The 21703-nt window shown below is 42.0% G+C and overlaps 1 protein-coding gene across 1 annotated transcript in view; it reads left to right on the forward strand.

Annotated features, from left to right (window-relative positions):
• EPAS1 (endothelial PAS domain protein 1) overlaps positions 1-21703 on the forward strand; it is a 39084-nt gene that overhangs the window by 4711 nt on the left and 12670 nt on the right. The window contains exons 2-7 of the mRNA XM_009286320.2: positions 8217-8368; positions 9358-9442; positions 9772-9834; positions 9939-10057; positions 10164-10366; positions 18993-19099. Of these exons, the coding sequence (XP_009284595.1) occupies positions 8217-8368; positions 9358-9442; positions 9772-9834; positions 9939-10057; positions 10164-10366; positions 18993-19099 (729 nt within the window). The remainder of the gene's footprint in view (positions 1-8216; positions 8369-9357; positions 9443-9771; positions 9835-9938; positions 10058-10163; positions 10367-18992; positions 19100-21703) is intronic.

The raw sequence follows: 21703 nt of genomic DNA on the forward strand, positions 1-21703 counted from the left end.
GTGTTGTGGGGGGGGGGGGGGGTAATAGATGGCAAAAGAGAAATAACTGTCTTTTGCTAAAGAATGGCTGTCTTGGTTAACAGCTAACATCGTGATAATTGCTAAGGCTGCCTCACACAGTATCTTTTTGTCTGAATATAAGGAAGAGAATCCACTTTAGAAAGCCTGTATGGGCAGCATTGGCATGCGATGCCAATAATTTTAAGTGTTTATTTGTACCACGCTGATGCTAAAGGCATTACAGGAACCAGAACTCCTTGGTACCAGTGAGTTCCTGTGTGTCAGGGCTGGAGGCTTTTTAGTCAGGCTAATCAGGCAAACACAATTTTATCAGCTTTCTTTAATCCCATCCCAATTGTGCGGTCACCTGGGTGTCTTTTCTGTGCAGAGATCCAGCAAAGGAAGCTGGATGGGAGTTGCTCCTGTGCAGGCAGACAGCGGCAGAAATGGGGAGGGAACGGGGAAGCAGACAGGAAGTTGTTTGGGAGAAGGGAGGCCACGAGGAAGCCAGTGTGAAGTTGTTTCAAGGGAGGGAGACAACAGAGCCGGAAAGCCAGCAGGGAGCAGAAGGGAAAAAATAGCTTTTCTCTAGGCTTTTAAGGGAGAGGACAAACTGTAGGGAGAAGCGATGTGGGCATTGTTTTTGAATGTCTGGACCAGCTGCATCTAATCTCAGACCATTGTGGCACAAAACAGTGCTTTAAAAATAGCATGTCTACTTGTTTGCTTTTATTAAATTGGAAAAATAGTTTTGTGCCAACCGTGCTGCTAGGAATGAGAGCGGAGCTGGGTGCCGAGTGCTTCAGCTGCTTGAAGTGATGTCCCTTTTCTGGGAAGGTTGCACCAGAAGGTCCCACGGGGCACAGGAAGCCTGGTCTGATGGGGTGCTGCGTCCCACCGTTCAACACCGATGGCTGCAGGACTCGAAGCAGCTTCCTGGGAGCAGCATCTGAATGATTTGGCTAGATACAAACTCTGCAATCAAAACAACACTAACATAAGTGTTTTCTTTATCAAAGTTGCTTGTGCACTTGGAGATAAGAGCCCTTCAGGAAGCTTCAAGTTTAAGAGTAGCTTTTTCTTGATGTATCTAAATTGAAAGCTTTTATTGAACACACTGAAAATATCCCCTTGAACAGGATGTACTGCCCTGTCAAGACAGAAAAAAAGAAAAAGGACAAAAAAAAAAAAAAAAAAAAAGGAAAAAAAAAAAAAAAAAAAGGACAAAAAAAAAAAAAAAAAAAAGGAAAAAAAAAAAAAAAAAAAGGACAAAAAAAAAAAAAAAAAAAGGACAAAAAAAAAAAAAAAAAAAAAGGAAAAAAAAAAAAAAAAAAAAAGGACAAAAAAAAAAAAAAAAAAAGGACAAAAAAAAAAAAAAAAAAAGGACAAAAAAAAAAAAAAAAAAAAAAAAGGACAAAAAAAAAAAAAAAAAAAGGACAAAAAAAAAAAAAAAAAAAAAGGAAAAAAAAAAAAAAAAAAAAGGACAAAAAAAAAAAAAAAAAAAGGACAAAAAAAAAAAAAAAAAAAAAGGACAAAAAAAAAAAAAAATCAGTCGCTTTCCTTTGATGCAAAACAAGAAACCAGGAAGAGACAAGTCTGTCTCAAAGCTGCTCTTTCTGATGCAGGATGGAGCTGCTGTCAGATCTTCCCTAACTTCTGCCTACCGGCGTCAGGCAGTTTTTACAACCCTCCTCAGGAGTGGCAGCCATAGCCTGGTGTCTATTACACACAATATCCAAGCAACTTACTGGTACTTGTAGGATCGAGGATTAGAGATGAAACCATGAAAGTTCTCTGGAGGTAATGGTATGACCTCCAGTAAAAACCCTTTTTATCACTCTCTACCTCTGAACTGACCAAAAAGGCCCCTTTGAGTCAGATCAAAGGTGTTGAGAGGAGTATAGGCTATTTACTAGGAGGTTGTTTATACCTGAGCGGTTATTTCTTGTAAGGAGAGCCTGATTTTTGAGCCTTCAGACTCATTCGAAGAGGTTGGACTGAAGGAAATGAGCAAGCATCTACGGAAAAAGTGTTCTTAAACTTGGGAACAGTGCACATCCTGACAGTGGGAATTAATCAAAGCTTGTTTACAAGAGCTATTTTTAGCATAAAAGGTTATCATAAACACTGGAATAAGCATTTGCCATTACAGTTCAAAGTTTCTCGTTGAGGAATAAATTCTACTTTGGTAGTTAGAAAATTTTTCAAAACAGAGCTGATTAAAAATATTTATCAAAATTTGATGAAGACTGAGACATGGACTGAAAAATACTGTATCAAAATTTGATGCAGACCAAGAAATACTGCCTTGGGGCAATAGGAACAGTGGATAACCCGTCAAACTGGGACATGGGACACGGTTGCTCTGTTTCTGGTTCTGCTGTAGCTCTGACAGTCACCCCAGGCAGCCCACTGCACTTTTCTGTGGCTCTCTGACGTGTTTCAAGATCTCTCGATCTCAGCTAGACAGGGATTCTCCCTCCTTTGCAGGCTTCTCAGTGCTACATGAGCACAATCTTGGCTGGGCTCCATAAATGTAACTATAACATGAACAATAATACTACAGTACTTCATTCTGCTGAGTATGCTATTAATTTATAGTTAAACTGGCATATTTGCAGTCCAGTCTCCCTGCTATACTGTCATGGTGCCTGAACTGAGATACTCTCATTAGTAGAGATGGAAGAAGTTGCAGGAAAAAATAAGAAATGCATCCTTATTTCAAAATTTAGTTAGCAGCTATTTTGGAAAGCAATGCTGACGACAAACCCTCTACCTAAAAATCAGGGTAAATGAGTCCATGGTTACCTTTCTTTAAGACCTGGAAAATTCTGGCAAGTCTACATGGGGTGCCGCTACCTGGATAAAGTAACCTCAGACCTACTGGAAACCCAAGTTCTGCCCCGACCTCCTCATGCTAACCTCTTTCTTTGATTTGGTCACAGCTTTCTCAAATGTTTTCCGTCTGAAGCTGAAATTTCTCATGATAAAGTGAAAGACAATAGGGATTTCGGGAGCAGCTTGCAGTAGCGATGGCTTTATTTGTTTTTCTTCTGCAAAATAGATTCTTTCTAAAGCAAACCGGAATTTTGCTAGTGGCAGTAACTGAATTGCTTCTGATGTATCAATCTCCCAATGTGTATTAGTAGCTAGTGATTTTCACAGGAGAAAGGGAGCAAGCTATAATGCTGTAACTGCAGCCATATGAGGGACTGCTATTTATTATTTACAGTACTATAATTATACTAAGTTACCTGATACAGGGCATACTAGGGCCACCACAGTGATGCCCAGCATATTTCTTTTCTGCGGACTAAGGATCTTCAGGTAGCTAATACACTTCAGGGGTTTAGCCCAGATGACACCTTCTGGGACAGTGTGTTTGCAACCACCACAAAGAACCTGGACACACCAGAAGACATGAGCGCCTTTGGTGCATCCCCCAGTGCTTGGGCTTCCCTGGGCAGGCTGCCGGGGGATGCTCGTGGAGGACAGGCAAGGAATAGACAGGTGGCAGCAGCACAGTGGCCCCTGGAGGTACTTGTCACCTACCTTTATGTGCCTGATAGTGCCTACAGTTTCCTTGATACAGCTGCTCCATCTTTAAAACGTGAGCATGCCCTATTAAGTACTACAAGAAACCCGTATCTGCCAGCTCCCCTTGCCTGCTGCGGCCAAAGCTGCTAAGAGGGAAGGAGGGGATGCAGTGGGGTTTATTGAGTTACCAGGGAAGCTGGAGGGTGTCTGCAAAACACCTTAGTTGTGCTTTTGGGTTATGTGAGAGGGGGGGTGCACAGCAGCACAAACCTTCTTCCCTCCCTCCTCCCAGTCCACATCACAGATGCCTCCAGCTGGACAAAGGTAATTTTAATAAAAAAAAGTTGAACTCTGATCCCACAAACCCCTGTAACTGCGTGCTTTAAAGCTGACTATATCTTTAAGTGCTGTGCTCAGCTAGGACGATAAGGGTTTGAACCTGCAGCCCCGATGTGAGTGATCTTATGTCCTCTGTGTGTGTGTATATAAGTAATATAATTTATATACATGGAAAAGCAAACTTAATCATCTGATAATACAAGTAAAGTGTTTGTCTTTCACTGTTGGAGGCATTTAAGAATACAAATGCTTTGAATAGCCTTCCTGCCTTTGAATGGTCATGTTTTGTTAATGCAAACTTAATGAGCTGAGGAAAAAAAATGGAAAGGAGAGTCTGGGGTTAGAGCTGAAAAGTCATTTTTTTCTCTGAACCCACACTTGGCTGATTGTCTTGGGCTATAGCCATGATCCCTGCTGAATAAACCATTTGTTTGCTTCCGGAAAAGTAAAAAAAAGACCCTTGACATTCTTTACACAGCAGAAACAAGCTTGGGAGCAGATGGTCACTTACCTTTTTTTTTTTTCTTCCCTCCCCCCTTCCCTAAATGTCATTATGGTCAAAGTGCATACTATTGAAATATATTATTGTGTATTTTCTGTATTTTAAATGCTAGCCCTGATGTAATTTCCTGAAGTCAGTTGCTTTGTGCTGAGGAGAAACTGGCCCCTGCGTGTGTAGTTAGAATTGCAGTGCAGGGACACAAAATGGTAAATCCCCAGCCTGTGCTGGCCATCCCCAGAGAGTGTCTTCTCTTCCCTGCTTCCAAATGATCACGTTGAGAAGCAAAGGGTGATAAACTAAGTGCTCCCAATGGCTTTGGGGCTGAGTCTGTTCATTCCTGTGTTTGCATGATGGCTAATGGGCTGCTGCCAGGGAGGGATGTTGAGGAGCAGGAGGAGGATTCAGAAGCAGCAGCCAGCATCATTTTTGTCACCACTCATCTGTTCCAAACACTGGCTCAGTGGGCTCTGCATTGCAAATGCTCATCCCTCTCCATTTGCTCGCTGTCCATCCTTAGGTACTAGCAGATGCAGTTGCAGGAGATACATAGATCTTACTCATCCTTTAATCATAACTCATTCATACTTGAAAGTTAAAACTGCATCAGTTTGGCTCAGCCTCTTCTCTATCCAAAAAAAAATCCCAAACCCAAACCACTCCTAATAATGTTTTACAAAGCAATACCCCATTCCTGCTTCTAGATTTCTTCCAAAATGAGTATTTCAACAAGAAACATGAAGGGAAATGATGAATGTGCTGTTTCAGGGAGGAAAAGAACAAAAATTGAAATACATTTCACAAGTGCTAATATAATGTGTACTAGAGAACAAAAACTGCATGCTGAAATTGCAGCATTAAACCAACAAAGAAGAGCAACTTCTCCAACAAACTCATTTAAGAGTCTCACTGTTCTTGCAAATAAGGCTGATGCAGTTATGGCTGGAGCCTCTGGCCAGCAAAATTGGTCATGGGCCCAGCCTGGAGCACTCTTGTGCCACCAGGGAGGCGCACAGAGCAGCTCGCTGCAGCTCCTCTCAGATCATCCTTGCTGCCTCAGGCTATGGAGCGCCTTTGATCTAGGTGGGACTTACCCATGGCCTTGTATCTTCAGCAGTGTATGGTTGGAGTTGGTTATTCTTTATTCTGAGACAATAAGGTGTTTTTTTGTTTGGTTGGTTGCTTGCTTTTTTCCTCTGAATTTTGAGCCTTACCACTACACGTTTGCAATGACTGATCGCAAATGTGCAGGCTGACAAAACTATAAAGATAAGCTCACCATAGCATGTCTGAGGTACACAGACCAGATGTGGTATCTGTAAATAGTTTTGTAAAAAAATAATCCCAGAAGTTTCACGTAAAACATGTCAAGAAATTAGTGGGCCAGCTCCTACACAGAAATTTTTCGATACTTGTTATCTACAAATCGTGTCCTGCAGGCTTCTTATTCATGGAGCTGAAACATGCTTAAAAGTGTAGAAGGGAAGGTGAGAGTGCTGAGTGGACACTTGGGTGACTGGCAGTAGGAGGAGCAGTGTCTCCCTCTCCCTCCCTCCCCGCCTGCGGCTTTGCCTACTTACTGCCTCCCATCGCAGGAGATGAGCAATGTGGAGCACACACAATGAGGGCATTGCAGTGCCATCAGTTGTCTCTACAGCACAGCCAAAAAGCAACAGAAAAACGAGTAACCAAAAAAAATAGCTCCTGGAAGCTATGCTAAGGCACATGGAGGACAGGGAGGTGATTCGAAACAGCCAGCATGGCTTCACCAAGGGCAAGTCCTGCCTGACTAACCTAGTGGCCTTCGATGATGGGGTGACTACGTCAGTGGACACGGGAAGGGCTATAGATGTCGTCTGTCTGGACCTCTGTAAGGCCTTTGACACGGTCCCCCACAACATCCTTCCCTCTAAACTGGAGAGGTATGGATTTGATGGGTGGACTGTCCAGTGGGTGAGGAATTGGTTAGATGGTCGCATCCAGAGGGTAGTGGTCAACGGCTCAATGTCCAGATGGAGGGTGGTGGCCAGTGGCATCCCACAGGGGCCCGTATCGGGACTGGTACTGTTTAATATCTTCATCAGTGACATAGACAGTGGGATCGAGTGCACCCTCAGCAAGTTTGCAGATGACACCAAGCTGAGTGGTGGGGTCAACACGCCAGAGGGACGGGATGCCATCCAGAGGGACCTGGACAAGCTGGAGAAGTGGGCCCGTGTGAACCTCATGAGGTTTAACACGGCCAAGGGCAAGGTCCTGCACCTGGGTCAGGGCAGCCCCCGGTATCAATACAGGCTGGGGGATGAAGGGATTGAGAGCAGCCCTGCCAAGAAGGACTTGGGGGTACTGGTGGATGAAAAGCTGGACATGAGCCAGCAATGTGCGCTCGCAGCCCAGAAGGCCAATCGTACCCTGGGCGGCATCCAAAGAAGCGTGGCCAGCAGGTGGAGGGAGGTGATTCTGCCCCTCTGCTCTGCTCTGGTGAGACCCCACCTGGAGTACTGCATCCAGCTCTGGAGCCCTCAGCATAAGAAAGACACAGACCTGTTGGAGCGGGTCCAGAAGAGGACCACGAAAATGGTCAGGGGGATGGAACACCTCCCCTTTGAAGAAAGGCTGAGAGAGTTGGGGTTGTTGAGCCTAGAGAAGAGAAGGCTTTGGGGAGACCTTATTGCAGCCTATCAGTACTTAAAGGGGCTTATAAAAAAGGTGGGGGCAAACTTTTTAGCAGGGTCTGTTGCAACAGGACAAGGAGGAATGGCGTTAAACTAAAGGGGGAGTAGATTGAGACTAGATAGAAAGAAGAAATTTTTTACGCTGCGGGTGGTGAAGCACTGGAAGAGGTTGCCCAGAGAGGTGGTGGATCCCCATCCCTGGAAATGTTCAAGGTCAGGTTGGACGGGGCTCTGAGCAACCTGATGTAGTTGAAGATGTCCCTGCTTATTGCAGGGGGGTTGGACTAGATGACCTTTAGAGGTCCCTTTCAACCCAAACTATTCTATGATTCTGTGATTCTATAAGATGCACTGCGTTCATGAATCTGTATAGGCAAACAAGGGGATGTATGTGGGGTCTGAGGCTCTTCTTGTGGGACAGGAGGAGCGTAGGTGGGTGATAAAGCTTGTCAGAGTTTGGTGGAGTGGCACATAGGGAATTTTGACGTCTGCAGATGAAAAAGCAGGTATTGGTGGGATGGATCTGTGTTTTTCCCAGGAATACTGAGGTTTGTGGGATGAGAGAGAGATTCCCCTGAAAGGGCTTCAAGGAAGTGTTTTTTTCTATTTTTTTTTTTCTACTAAAGGTGGTGTTAACAGACCTCTCCATACCGAGTGGAGAGGTCTATTTAGGCACGCTTCATAGGAAAAGTATTCGAACGTCTTAGAAAACTTGACCTGATGGAAATGTTTTTTCTTAGACGTTTGTTAGGAGTGCACAAATTTACTTACCTTCTGTAAGATTTACCCTATACTTCATGCCTGTTAGGAGATACAAAGGTTGCATGTGGCCAAAAGAATGTGCACAAATATGCACTTCAGTGTCTGGGTATATAGGCGTTATGTACTGAAAACACGTCTTGCAGAAACACTCTAAAGGTGAATAGAGGGTCTGTTGTATTTACCAAAAAGTTTAGAAAAATATCTTTCTAGTGATAAGGACATCCCTTTCATACACTGTGCAGACAGCTTTCTTCTCAAGGAAGGCCCCACCGGGAGGGGTTTGTGGAAAGGAAATTCTAACAGTAGAAAAATATTTTGTTGCCTTGTAACTGGATGTGCGTGCGTTGAAAAAGGCTGGCTAGGGTGCTGAAGGCTTTAGATGCTTTTTTTTCTTTTTTTCTCAGTATGTGCTGACAACGAGAATGAACTAGAGGCAGACCAGCAGATGGACAACTTGTACCTGAAAGCTTTGGAGGGATTTATTGCCGTGGTGACACAGGATGGAGACATGATCTTTTTGTCAGAGAATGTCAACAAATACATGGGTCTTACCCAGGTAACTTGTTCCCTAACACTTTCCTGTCTTTGTAATACAATTCCTAGAAACGAGTCCAATGCCTAAATGCAGAAAAACAGCTGCGTGTCACTGCAAAAAGACTGGAAATAAAATTTCTTATTTCTCAGGCAGGTACCCTGAATACCAGACAACAGTGTGGTGTTTTTTCCTTCTCCCTATCAAAGTTGTAGTGTCTTTGGTGACTGTAGACTTGCCTTCCTAAATATTACCGTGGAGAGAATGGGCATTTATTCAACTTGTGCCTTAGACTAAGGGACAGAGGGAAGAGAACTGCTCTTTTGGGTCCCCCCTTTTCTGCTTTGTTGCTTGGGGTTTTTTCTCCTTCTGTGTTGAAAATAACTAGTGGTGCTGACTGTAACCGCACCGTGTAAATCCAAAGAGAAGGAATTGTTCTGGGGGGAAAATGAGAAATTGTGCATAGGATAAACAAAGGAAGGGTCACAGGATTTGTGTCTGTGAGCATCACTGGATCTCAGCAAACAGAGCACATGGTTTAGGGAGACTAGAAAAATGGGTGCAGCTTTTGTGGTGGGAAGGCTGTTCTCCTGATTCCCAGTCTGCATCCCCTCACACCTGGACTGGGATGTTGTTAAAGACAGCCAAAATCTTCAGAGGATTGTGGTTGGATATATGTGCTCTTTCGTGCAGACTCTTGTGAGTCACCAATTTGATGTGGTTGTGGAGTCAAGGTAAACAGGTTAAATTTAGGACACAGCACAAATTATTGATGAAGGAGACTGAGTTAAACCTACTCTGACCCACTGCACACCACTGACCAGACCACGGTCAAATTTGGCATATTTGATTCCTCTTAATTCCTCTCTGAAAAATCCTGGAAATGAGCCTGAAGCTGCTGTTGATGCACTTAGTTCTAGTGACCAGTTTCATCTGAATAGGTGGTATTTAAAAACAGATAAATACTATTAGTTGCTTTTATTTGGCTAAATAGAGTTCTTACTTCTGCACAGGTGGAATTAACTGGACACAGCATTTTTGACTTCACTCATCCATGTGACCACGAAGAAATTAGAGAGAATCTGAGTCTGAAAAATGGTAATAATGAAAATAGAAAAGAGTCACTGTTTGCTTTTTAAATAACCAAATGAAGTAATTGGCTGGTAGTAGAGATCTGTTAGTCATGGTAAAGGGAATTTTCATTCCTAGAGTAATCATTAACTGTTATTCAATACTTTGCAGATTTGTTTTGTTTTGCCAAATATTGCTTATATGTGATAGCACTAAGAACTGTTTGTTTAGTGTTTTCTTTTCATCAAGTTAAGACAGGCGTAATGTTTTCACTTGCACGCTTTGCAAAGATTTATGTGCTGCAAGCTAAAACATAGGTTTAAATGCACAAAGTCCTATTTAAGTTCCACTTGAAGTTTTAGGTCTGAGCTCTACAAACTGCTCTTCAATGGTCCATGCATCTTTGATGGTCTCTGCAGGTAAATTATGAGAATTAGTCTTTCTATTGAATCCTTCATGCTTACAAGTAGACGAAATCAAGAAGCAAAACTTAGAAAACTCATTTGCCATTTTCTTTATACAGGTCCAGGCTTTGGAAAGAAAAACAAAGAAATGTCAACTGAGCGTGACTTCTTCATGAGGATGAAATGCACCGTTACCAACAGAGGCAGAACTGTTAACCTCAAGTCTGCCACATGGAAGGTACCATATTTGAGCCATAATAAGTGTTTTTTATTTTAAAAGACGTTTTGGCATGTAGAGAAAGTACATTCTAAGTTTGTTTCTCACGCAAAAATCATTATTTCAGGTTTTGCACTGCACTGGACAAGTTAAAGTGTATAACACTTGCCCTCCTCACACTCTGTGTGGGTATAAAGAGCCTCTTCTCACCTGCCTTATAATAATGTGTGAGCCTATTCAGCATCCTTCAAACATCGATATCCCCCTGGACAGCAAGACCTTCCTGAGTCGCCATAGCATGGACATGAAGTTTACCTACTGTGATGACAGGTAAACACTGATTTTTTCCTTTCCATGGGTGTTTCTGTCTTCTTGAACAAAACAAGCAGTCCTTCCAAATGTCCTCCGGTGTGGACCTGGTAAGCAAGGACTAGAAGAAAGTACAGTCTGTTACCAAGACAGCTATTCGATGGCTCGCTTAATCCATTTCAGATCTCAATTTAGGCAAAATGATACACCTGCTGTATTTCCTCCTCCTGGTTGGTGAGGAATTCAAGTTCACTGGCAGAAGATGAGGCAACTTAGAGCCATAAGCATTAGCTTCTTGGGTTTTAACAAACTGAAGAGTACACAGGACTTCTGTTCTCATTTTTTAGAGAACGTCTCAAACGACATGCCTTACGGACCTTAGTCAAGGACTGTCTTATGGTTGGTTTGGCCCAGGATGCTGTTACCGGTTAGCTGGAAAGTACTTTATGCTCTAGATTAACTAAGAATTGCTAAGGCATCCAGAGCATCTGCAGCTCGAAATGGGGTTGCAGCCTCTTGCTCAATGAAAAGCAAACAACCTTTGCTGGTTATCTATCTGCTCCTTTTAGTGGCGAAATGAAGGGGAGGTGAAGATCGTGGGTCAAACAAGGGTCTGTGTCCTCCATTCTCCACATTTCCCTCTTGAGTAGAAAAATGGAGATCTCCTTCGTCTCTGCCTGCCTGATTTCCCCTGGGATCTCTATGGCATTTCATACCATCTACCTCTTCTCCCTGTCTACATATTGTGGTAACCATCTTCCCTGCCTGTGAGTGAGCCAGAGATCCCTTCCCATGAAGTGTCCTCCTGTTCCCCGTTTCCCCAAAAAGTCCTGTCTGTACTACTGTGGGTTTGGTGTTTGTTTTGGGGTTTTTTAATTTATGAGATTATCCCTGAATTTAATATGAAGTTTTCTGTCTAATGAAACTGATCTCCTGAAATTCAGAGATGCTAGCAACCACTGAGGTCTGTAGGGTTGTCAGTGAGATTATATGTGTGCTCGCATCTTACGCAAAAACTCACAGGATTGAGATCTTGGTTATTTTTTTCATCCTTCAAAGGTTTTTTAAAACTTGTTCTAAGCAAGATTATTATTTTAAACAATGTGATGAAGCAACCGTATAAATTAGCAGTGTTAGCAGCTGTGGATGAAAGCAAGATTACAAGTGTGAAACTTGTGACTGACCACCTTCTGACCTCTCTGAGAATTTAGCAGCAAGTATGCTGTAACTAGAAATGTCCTCTGATGTAACTGCAATAAAACAGATAACTTTTTTTTTTTCTCCTTGTTAATACTTTCAGGATGAAAATATTGAGATATCAATAGGATTTTGCTGCTGGGGAGGGAAGCAACAATATGGTAGTGACTCATTATTAAAAGCAACGTACCTCTGAATTACTGGGGCCATTCAGTGGCAGGCTAGAGGAGAGTAACAGAGGATTTTGCTGTATTGCAGCATTCACATGTCTCTGCCAGACTTGATGCATAAGCAATTATAAATGAGAATTAGAGGGACTGATACTATCCCATTAAAGATACACGTGCTTATTTTAAAAAGAATGAAATATGCTGTGTCTTAAATAGTGGGAGTTAATTTACAGGGAGAACTTTTCACGTGGCAATGAAATACAACAGCTTCCTCTGGAGGATTTAACTTGTAAGGAATTTCAGAGATTTCTCTTTAAAACCAGACAACAAAACAGCACGTCTCTTACTACATAGTTTTGGTTGGATGTTTCATTCATGTTTTATTGAGATGATAAAGCTGTAAAAAGCCAGCCAGGCCAGAGAAGGACGAGACCTCGCTCACCTTTCAGGTTCTTCCCAGCAGATCCTCCTGGCTCTCGCTTCCCTCCCAGAGGGATGTTGATTTCTCTCCAACAGGCGACACATCACTAGACACAAAAATGCAAAACACTCAGCTGTTCCTATCAAATTCGTTGCTGCTAGACAAATTGTATTGAAGGAGCAGCTTATGCCAGGAATGTAAATCCAGGCTGAGGAGCCGGGGAGGAAAAGCAGCATGTGCCAGTCAGATGCCTAAACCCTTTTCAACCTACTCTGGCCTTTCTGCAGTGAAGCAGCAGGGCTGACACAGCTCATTTCTCCGAAAGAGATTGTGTCTTTCCAGTGCAGGGCTGATATCATTGAGGGCAGCATGCCTCTTCTAGCAGGCTTCTGCAGCGATCTAAGTATCCCCTTTGCAGTTCATCTGGTGTGGACTGGTCTGCTTCCAGGGAGCATTAAGTTTTTGTTTTTGAAACATTCAGTTAGAGAAACTCTAGGATTTCTGAGGAAGTACCTTAATGAATGGCAGCCATGCTGGACCTTAATAATGGAAGCATCCACCTTCAGCGTGAAGCTCAAGTGGGCACAAAAGAGACCTGCCCTTGTACATGTAGCTGACATTTATCCTTGCAGAAAATGAGGATCACATTTATCATCTCCTTAGGAAAGCTCAGTCTCTGTCTGTGACAAAGCAACATGCAAAATATAGGCTGGCTACCTTTCAACACTTTGTAACAAAAACTAGTTGGCTGACATGAAGTGCCTTGATTCTTTTGGCTTTTCCTCAGAAGGGTACACAACAGATGTGATATGAAGCAGGCAAAGACTGGCCTTCCCTCATTTAAAATGTGTGAGACACTAGCTTGTATATTTTGCCTTCCAAAAATAATTTATATATGTGGGCCTATGACTAGCCAGTGGTTAGGCGGGATATATTTGTATTCTTAAAACAGCTTTTGCAAGGTGATGAGCCTGTAAAGAAAGGTTTGTGAGATATAAAAATTAAAAATAGGTTGTTCTGTTAAATGCCTACTTCAGTCATTCCTGGAGAGCGATTTAAAAATGTTCCCTTGCTCCACTTATCTTGGCTAAGTGGTTTACAGGAAGGTTTATTTTAGCTGTAATACGGAAATGCTGATCAGTGGTACAATTCAATAATCCAAGTGAGGATTTATTTCAGCTGCACAATGCTTTTGTGTCAGGGAAGATCTCCAGTGAGGGTGTGTTAGTCAGGAAAAAAAGGCCAGCCTTTGTACAAAGGCCATTTTGTTACCTTGGTGGCATAGCTGATGCTCAACGTATCTTCCTGTGCAGGGCCACAGGGGCTATGGGTACATAGAAATAGCAGCAATATGTTCCTGTGGCAAAAAAATCCATAAAAGTGAAAACTGTATCTGAATTTGATAGGAAATACTGAAACTACTTCAGGTGCCCCAGCACATGCAGTCTCAGCCTTTTTGTTTTATGCATAACAAAAGAAAACCATACACTGTGTTTTGGCGGGAACCAGGGTTTTGAAAGCAGGGAGGGTAATGTGGCATTGTAGGTGGCAATGGCTTTTCACCTTCATGCCTGTGACCTCTCTGGGGTGCTGGGGAGGGGAGGGGGAAGCGCTTTTTGCCTGTCATTGCGGTGGGCAGCATACATGAGAGGAGAGAAGGCTAAGGAAACAAATCTCTTCTGCACGGGGCGAGATACGCGGGCGGTGGCTCCAGAGGCTGCGTCACAAACCAATTCCCTGGCACCAGCATGCTGAAAAGCCTATGTTCTCCATTACTTTGAAGGCATGGCTTGCTTTGGGGAATTGTATGTTCCTGGTTACAAGAAACCCAATTAGTTCTAGTCTTTTTTACTTGATTACTTTTAAATTAGGTGAGAACGCAAATAAGCATTTGAAAGGACCTCCTGTCCCTCCATCCCTGCTCAGGGGGAAAATGCATTGTGGAGACAACAGTGAAGTGATGATACCTGAAGCCAAAGATCCACATTTGGCAAAACTGGCTTTTGGTATATGCCATATTTAAGAAAAAACATGACCAACTTCTTTTGTTAATAACGAAACGTTGATTTAGATGGACCAAATGAGTAGGACAAGACAGAGTCCTGGTGAAGTTTTTAATGTACCCATCTAGGTTTTTTGCCTAGCAGGGCAGGTACACCTGACCAGGCCAGCCATCCCTCTAAGGAGTGGACAGGGGTCCCAGGATTTTGCATTTTATTTTTTTCGTTGGCCTGAGTTAGAGTAGAAGAAGCCATGAATATTTTCAAGAGGAAATGTGGGTACTTGGGAGGACTGCCATGCTGCTCTGCTGCCTGCTCTAGCAGGCTGGCAGAGTGCTTTACCCCAGGCATAGTGGCTGTGTTGGGCTTTATTTTCTTTCTTTCTTTTTTTTTTTTCTTTAACTCATTCTGCTTTAAGTATAACTTTGTTTGTTTGTTCCCGTCAAGACCAATTTAACTTCAATAACTTTATTTTCTTCTTTCTTTTTTTTTTTTCTTTAACTCATTCTGCTTTAAGTATAACTTTGTTTGTTTGTTCCCGTCAAGACCAATTTAACTTCAATAACTTGGTAACTGTTTGAATACAGAAAGACTTTGTTAAGAGATCCACACCCTCACACACACAGTCCACACAGGGCCTGACGAATATACACCCAGCTCTTTTTTTAAGAGCAGTAAACATTACAGCAGTCTTTCGCAAAGAGCCTCACTTCTCAGTCCTGACAGTTCTTACGATACTATTTTAAGTCAAGAAATGGTATACAATAAAAAGCTTTGTGCTCCTATAAAGAGACAGAAAAGCACAATTTTAAGAAAAACCAAAACACTTGAAATAGCTCATCTCTTGGGAGATACAGCCTTTGAAGCAGTAAGCTTTGTTTGCTTTGCCATGTCTCGAAGAGATAAAGTAGGGCAAAGTTGTACAAATCTAGAAATAGGATTCAGATTGCTTGTTTCTCCTCCATTGTGTACCCTAAGCACAAAACTTTGCCTTTACTCCACATCCCAAGAAATGGGTATATTAAGAGTAATTGAATTCGTGTTCAAAAAGCATTTATGTAGCGGTACTTAATTTAAGTAGCAGTAGTTGGGACAGATCCCAACTGCGGAGGGCTACTGCCCACCTCTTTACTGTGTTTTCTGAGATTTTGACCTCGGTACATCATGGTGACAAGTTTAGGTCAGAAAACTGAAGTGCCAGTCTGGCAAAATTAAGATTCCCCCAAAGGTGTTTGTGTTTTCAGAAACGAGTGGTTAACAGGAGAATAAACAGCCTCTCAGCCCACCTGTCGTCTTCAACAAAAATTATTGTTATCCTTCTAATTAGCACTGATTTAGCTTTTACAAATGCAAAGGAAACACAAAGCCTACCATGATAGGAATGCCATCCAAAACCACCATACAGTTTGTTTTCCAATTTTGTCATTCCACAGCTTGCACAAAGAGCAATTTTCTGTCTGGTGTCTAAGCAAAAGTAGAAGTCTTGTGTTCTGGACTCAGGTTTTGTAAATGACCCTTTGGTCCCACAGGGCATACACATTTCTGTGACTCTCTTAGTTATGTACTCCTCCTCATAGCTCTGTAGGATGCTTTTTCCTTTGCACTTAGTCCTCTGTGTATTCACTTGGCATTTTGTATTGCTACGGGGCTCCTGTGGAAAGCACGCGGAGTTTGGAGGGTGCACCTCACTGGCAAACCTCAAAGCGATGCTCAAGTGAGGTCAGTGCAGAGAGCTTTGCTGAAGCACTCGCTGCCTTCTGGCCCAGGTGCTGTTCGGGCTGTCAGCTGCAACCAGTCTTCTTCCACGAATGTCTCAGGAGAGTCACGGGACGGGTGTGATGGAGACAGGGATGTCTGCCCGCCTCGGCCCTGGTGCGTAATGCGGCATGGAACTGGCTCATCTGATTTCCAGCCCTGCACTGCCTGCAGCCCGCGAGCTTTTTTTTTTAAGCTTTTCAGAGTCAGCAGCACCAGAGGAGGAATAAAGGAGGGTGTGATCTGCCAATTCATGCACCCAAAAATGATACTGCTAACAATTCTTGGAGAGAGGGTGTTTGTTGTAAAATAGTGGTATTTAAAAATGTATCTAGGAAACATGTCAGCCAGTTTTAGGGGGTTTTGGGATGGGAGAAAGAAACATTCTATAATTTTTTAAAAAACAATTTCACTCCCAGGGGTGTTTAAAGAGAAATGTAATGCATCTGAATAGTGGTAACAGATTAACAGATCTGTTAAGAAGGGCATAAAGGCTGTTTAGCCATTCTTTTTTTTTTAAGTAACTATTTTAAAACAATTACTCTTGTTTAGTATTTCACTGTAACCAGGCGTGGGTTTAGAATTTGGCCAATGTTGTGGAGTTTGTGGGTAATTCTTTGATATCTTATTTTTATCTTTCTGTAAACTTTTTAGTTGGTTGTAGTAAAAGGATATCAACCCGCCACTTGCTAACTTTCATCCAAGATTACATTAGATCTAATTCAATTTGACATTGTCACAGCAGGATCGCACCACAAGTCATTCTGTGCCATGGAATGACAAGAAGAGTAATTTTATAGTGAGGACGCTCATTATGAACTGATCAGTGAGGAGCAATTTGAGAGAGGAATTACAGGATTGGAATAGACAATTTGGCATAGAGATTGCAATTCCTATATGATAAGAGTCCCTCACCTGCTGTAACACAGATTTTTTGCTTGCTATCTCAGTTCCACTGTTGACACCCATGAAGGCTGTAACATGGTTTTGGATTTGCATTGGTGCTGCTGGGTACATGATGCTTCTTTTTTCTTCCATTATCTTTATTTCCTTTTCCTTCTCCCCACTCAACCCCCATTTGGCTCTCAGCTCCCAATGACAGGATTAAGAGTAAATCCTCAACTTCCTGAATTTTAAAAGCTTTGCCCTTGTGATGAGCTCCAAGCTAACCGGGATGGTTTTGTGATACTATGCCATTATATAACGAAAGGCTGTGTTTTCTGTTTTTAAAGATTGTATATTTACACTGGTCCTGGCAAAAGCCTCTGGCCACTTACACCAGTGTGTCCCAGCTGACTGCGTAAAGGCAAACAGTAACTGTATTTTGGGAGCCTTACTTTTATTAGGGCTCCTTCTGTATTTGTTGTTTTCTCCTGGTGGTTCAGCTCTGATGACCAACTCGTTATGAGAACTTCTGCTTTTGTTAAAAAAGAAAAAGCAATTGTGGTTTCAGAGAAAAGTTACAGATTTGACTGGGGTGCAGTTTAAAAGTTCAGAAGCTTGTCAGTGAAGAGAGTCAAAAAAGCAACTCTTTTTGAAACCTGATTCGAGAATTTCCCCTTTGTCGGTCTAACTGTAAGCGTAAATAAAACTGTAAATATAAACAGAAGAGTAAGTCTTCAGGGGAACCCAGTAAAACCAACTACAGTCTTTGCTCAACTAAACCATTATAAACCCAGGTTCGTTCCATGGAAATCAGGACAGAGAGTAGTTTTCAGAGTGACAAAACCAAGGTGTCCCGGGGGTATGAGCTATGCAGTTCTGTGGAGGCGAGAGAAAAGCTGACTCAATGCCTTGGCGTTCAAACCATACACAAAATAGCTCCATCTTATGTGTCTTCCTTGCTGGAGGGTGATCTGGGAGATGAATGCCATGCTCTTGCTCTGTTTGTTTTACAGTATTTACATGTCTGTCTTGTAAAGACATGCTTGTGTCTGAAGGGCTGGGCCAAGGCTGTCCTTCAGGGAGTACACAAACCTGAGGATGTGTCTCTTAAAAGTAGCAACGCCACAAATGTGGTGGTGGCAGATAAAGCCTTTCCAAGGGAGTTAGTTACAAGGCATAAAGCTTGGGAACTGCCATTGATGGCAGTGATGTGCTGCAAGATGCGACCATTCCTTGCAAACCTCCTGGCTTTTCAAAGTTTATGACAGCTTAGCAGTTGGTTTGTAGTTGTTTCTGCTACTGCTCTCTGCTACATTACAGGTTGTTATTGCAGTTTAAAAGCTAGGAAAAGGCATCCAAGAGTGTTGTTGACTTGGAAAACAGTAATGTTTCCTTATTTGCCCAGAAGATAGGATATCTTTGCTTTTGAATTATTTTTTTACTAACCATATTTCCTGTAAAGTTGTGTGTGATGGTATTTTGAATTGAATTTAGGAAGAAAGAACCCTTTTGCTCCACCCCCTCATTAGAGAAAATCATCTGCACAGTTTGATGACCTATTTTCATTTATTCAGGAACTTGTGAGAAATCCTGCCTTGCCTGAGTGCTCAGAAAGGCTCTGAAAAATGTCTAGTTTTTGAGATCATAGCTTTCTTTGTGTAAAATCCTACTTAGTTTGTGGATTAGTCACCCAAGTAACTAATCCATGTGCTAAAGTTCTCGTATAATTGAGAAACACTAAGTAGAAGAGCTGATTTTTTTTTTTATTTGAACTGCCCTTAATTTCTCACCTTGCATTTTTATTAAATGCAATACCCAAAGTAGTGATTTAACCCTTTTATGTATGTTTTTTAAAACATACTGGGAGTTTCTGCATGTAGTGGAGAACTTTGTCAGGAATGGTTTTCCAGTTGAGACCTTCTGTAAGAGATACTGTGCAATCGGCCTGGGAAAATTTGCAACACACGTAAAGACATCCCTACGAATTTTTATTCCAGTAGTAGTAAAAGGCAGTTTATTCTGAACATGGAAATATTTCAGAATGTGATCAGAAGTCCTCTACTGTGGAGGACTCCTAATGTGTTCGGAAGTTCAGAATTTCTCATATTGTGGTTTTAATTCTGTTAGTCTAAGGACTAGAGCTGATAGCTGCCCTGCACATGTAAGCATAAGGCTAAGGTGACCTGAATTTTAAATATTTGTTTTTTTTCTTAACCAAGAATAACAGAGTTAATTGGATACCATCCAGAGGAGCTGCTGGGCCGTTCGGTGTACGAGTTCTACCATGCCTTGGACTCGGAGAGTATGACCAAGAGTCACCAGAACTGTAAGTCACATTCTTATTTTTCTTCATAGTTTGCACATAAAGCACAGCTTGCAGGTACCTCAATAAGTAGTTGAAAATACAAATGCACCTTTTGTGCAGATATTCTCTGAGAACAGTATTTATGCTTTGCAAGAAAGCTTACAGGTTACCGTGCTTGTCTAGCTGAAACCTGCTGCTGATCTTTCCAGAGGGTCTGATTTTTGCCATAATTAAAACTAAACTTGGATGGTAGAGAGGAGAATCGCTGTCTCTCTAAGGGATAATACAAGAATCAGTTGAAAATTTGAAAAGCTGAGTTAGGCAGTACTAGGCTGGTGAGAAATGTGTTTACTGGTGGTGGTATCCTTCTGGTGTGCCGCTGGGCTCAGCAGGAAGGGCAGCTGTAAAGGGTAATAGGAAGAGCTTATTGCAGTGTACTTTTGAATGTCTGTCTTCTGCTACCAAATAACAACTATCTTCCCCACCCAGACAGATGTGCGGGGAGACTTTCTAAAAGGGATATTCATTATACAAATAATATATACTGCCAGGAACAGCTTCTTCTTGTTATTCTTATGCCTGTGTGAACTGCCAGTTTTAGCTGTTTTTAATGTAAAGTGCCCGAATTGTTCCAGGAGCAGAGATCAGAGCCAAGACCTGCTCCCTCTCTTCAGCAGGCCACACGATTATGCTTCCTCTCTCTCTCACATAAAGTGTTTCAAAATTATTGAATTTTAATCTTTAGACTCTGTCCTTAGAGTTGGCGCTACGGCTGGAGACAGCATGGTGCACAAATGACATTTCCTACCTCTGGCTGTTAAAACCACTGAACTAGTGCATGGGAGAGTTCTCAGCAACGAACCACTAAAACTTCTGCTGCTGCTCTTTTTATTAAAAACAAAGCAAAGCTGCTAGGCTCGAGTCCACAAGCTAAAAAATACCCCACCTTTTAGTACTACGATCAAGGTCTCTTTCCTCAGGAAAAAAGCCCATGATTTAGGTCATGTCTGTAGGGAATTGCCCACCAAATAGACTTACAGAAAGTATTTCTGTGCTTCCCAGAGAAAAGTAGCAGTAAAGAATAACTGTCTGACCTTAAGGGAAAAAGGGAATATGCGTTAGCTCCAATGGCAAGGATTCAGGACAGCTTTGAGTTGAAATGTTACTTGAAAGAATGTTTGGCAGTGATTAAAGTTGTGTGCTGTAAAACAGTGTTGGTATGAATCATCCTGTTTCCAGAGCTGCTTAAAAAAAAAAAAAGAAAAAAGATAAAAGAAATTGCACCATACTTACAGAGAGTTGTCTGGGAATGTATTTGTTAAAACTGTTTCTTAGGTAATACGTGTTCCTGTTTTTAGTAATGAAAAGGAATTAGTGATATTCATAGATAGGATGTCCATACCCTATGCTGGGCTATCGAGAGTCTCATCCTGAGAAATCAGTGGGTATGCTGCCCTGAAGCTTTTGAATTGTTGAGTTGCATTTCTAAGAATGGGATAATGCCAGGGAGGGAATGAAATGAGAGCTGGCAGTCTCTTTGGTAACAGGAGAGCGAGCGAGCCCTTGTTGGTTATTCCTATCTAATTAATTAAATGGGACCATTGAGTTGGGACTTGTTCACGTAAAGATTTCTGGAGAGTTTCTAGCAACCATCTTGACCAGGCATTGATTGAGGTTGCTCCTCACTCTAGCAATTTGAGTCACCTCATGTAGAGCACAGTTTATATCTAGATGCCATTTGTGCCTTCTGGAAAGGGCCATGTCCTACAAACTTTTGCTGTTGGGCATGAGGGGACTGATCGAGAAGCAGAATGAAGGCAAGGGAAAGTCTAGAGGGGTGAGTTATATATACCAGCAAGAGTGCTCAAGGCACTGTGCACTGCACAGGTTATAAATATTTAGGAGCAAACTGTTCCATAGTATTTCTGATAGCACAGGATCAGCATGGATGATCTTTACTGTTGGAAGCACAGGACCAAACTCTGTGCTGTGATAAATGCTGTTGCCCACAACAGAACCATCACTTTACATTGCCAGCAAATTTGACCCTTTTAGATTTTCTAAAATAAATACTTTTCATGTCTTCTGGGACAGTCAGGCTTCGTACCAACTCAGAGAACAACCACAAAGGCAAAGCGACAGCAAGCTGTGACTTGAGAAAACACACATAAGCCCTCCAAACAGAAAATCCCTAGGTTTCATAATGTGTGCCACTGAGATGATGTCTAATGCACAGGGTAACCAAGCAGATATATAGCTTATACAGAACTTAATAGTTCTTCTTAGCACATAGCTATACAGAACTTATTGGTTCTTCCTGGCCATGGTCATTTATACATGGAAATATCCACCTCAAAATTCATGTTCAGCACACTTGTATTTATTAAACAATAATTTTTATTAGAAATATGCTATGTATAGAGTATATATTCATGCAATAATACAGTCATCAATTCTGACAGTGTCAACCATTTAGTGTTGTAAAGATGCATAGGAAATAGAGGAAGGAGACTGAAGTTTGAAGAGAGGAGGGAGAAAAACCTCAGATTAATCTCTTGGATAGAAGCAGAACTTCTTCCCTTTCCTTCCTTCTAATTTAGTGATAAATCATGCTTATTGCAGTTT

This window comes from Aptenodytes forsteri, unplaced genomic scaffold (genome assembly GCF_000699145.1).
Source record: "Aptenodytes forsteri isolate BGI_AS27 unplaced genomic scaffold, ASM69914v1 Scaffold584, whole genome shotgun sequence".
Lineage (NCBI taxonomy): Eukaryota > Metazoa > Chordata > Aves > Sphenisciformes > Spheniscidae > Aptenodytes > Aptenodytes forsteri.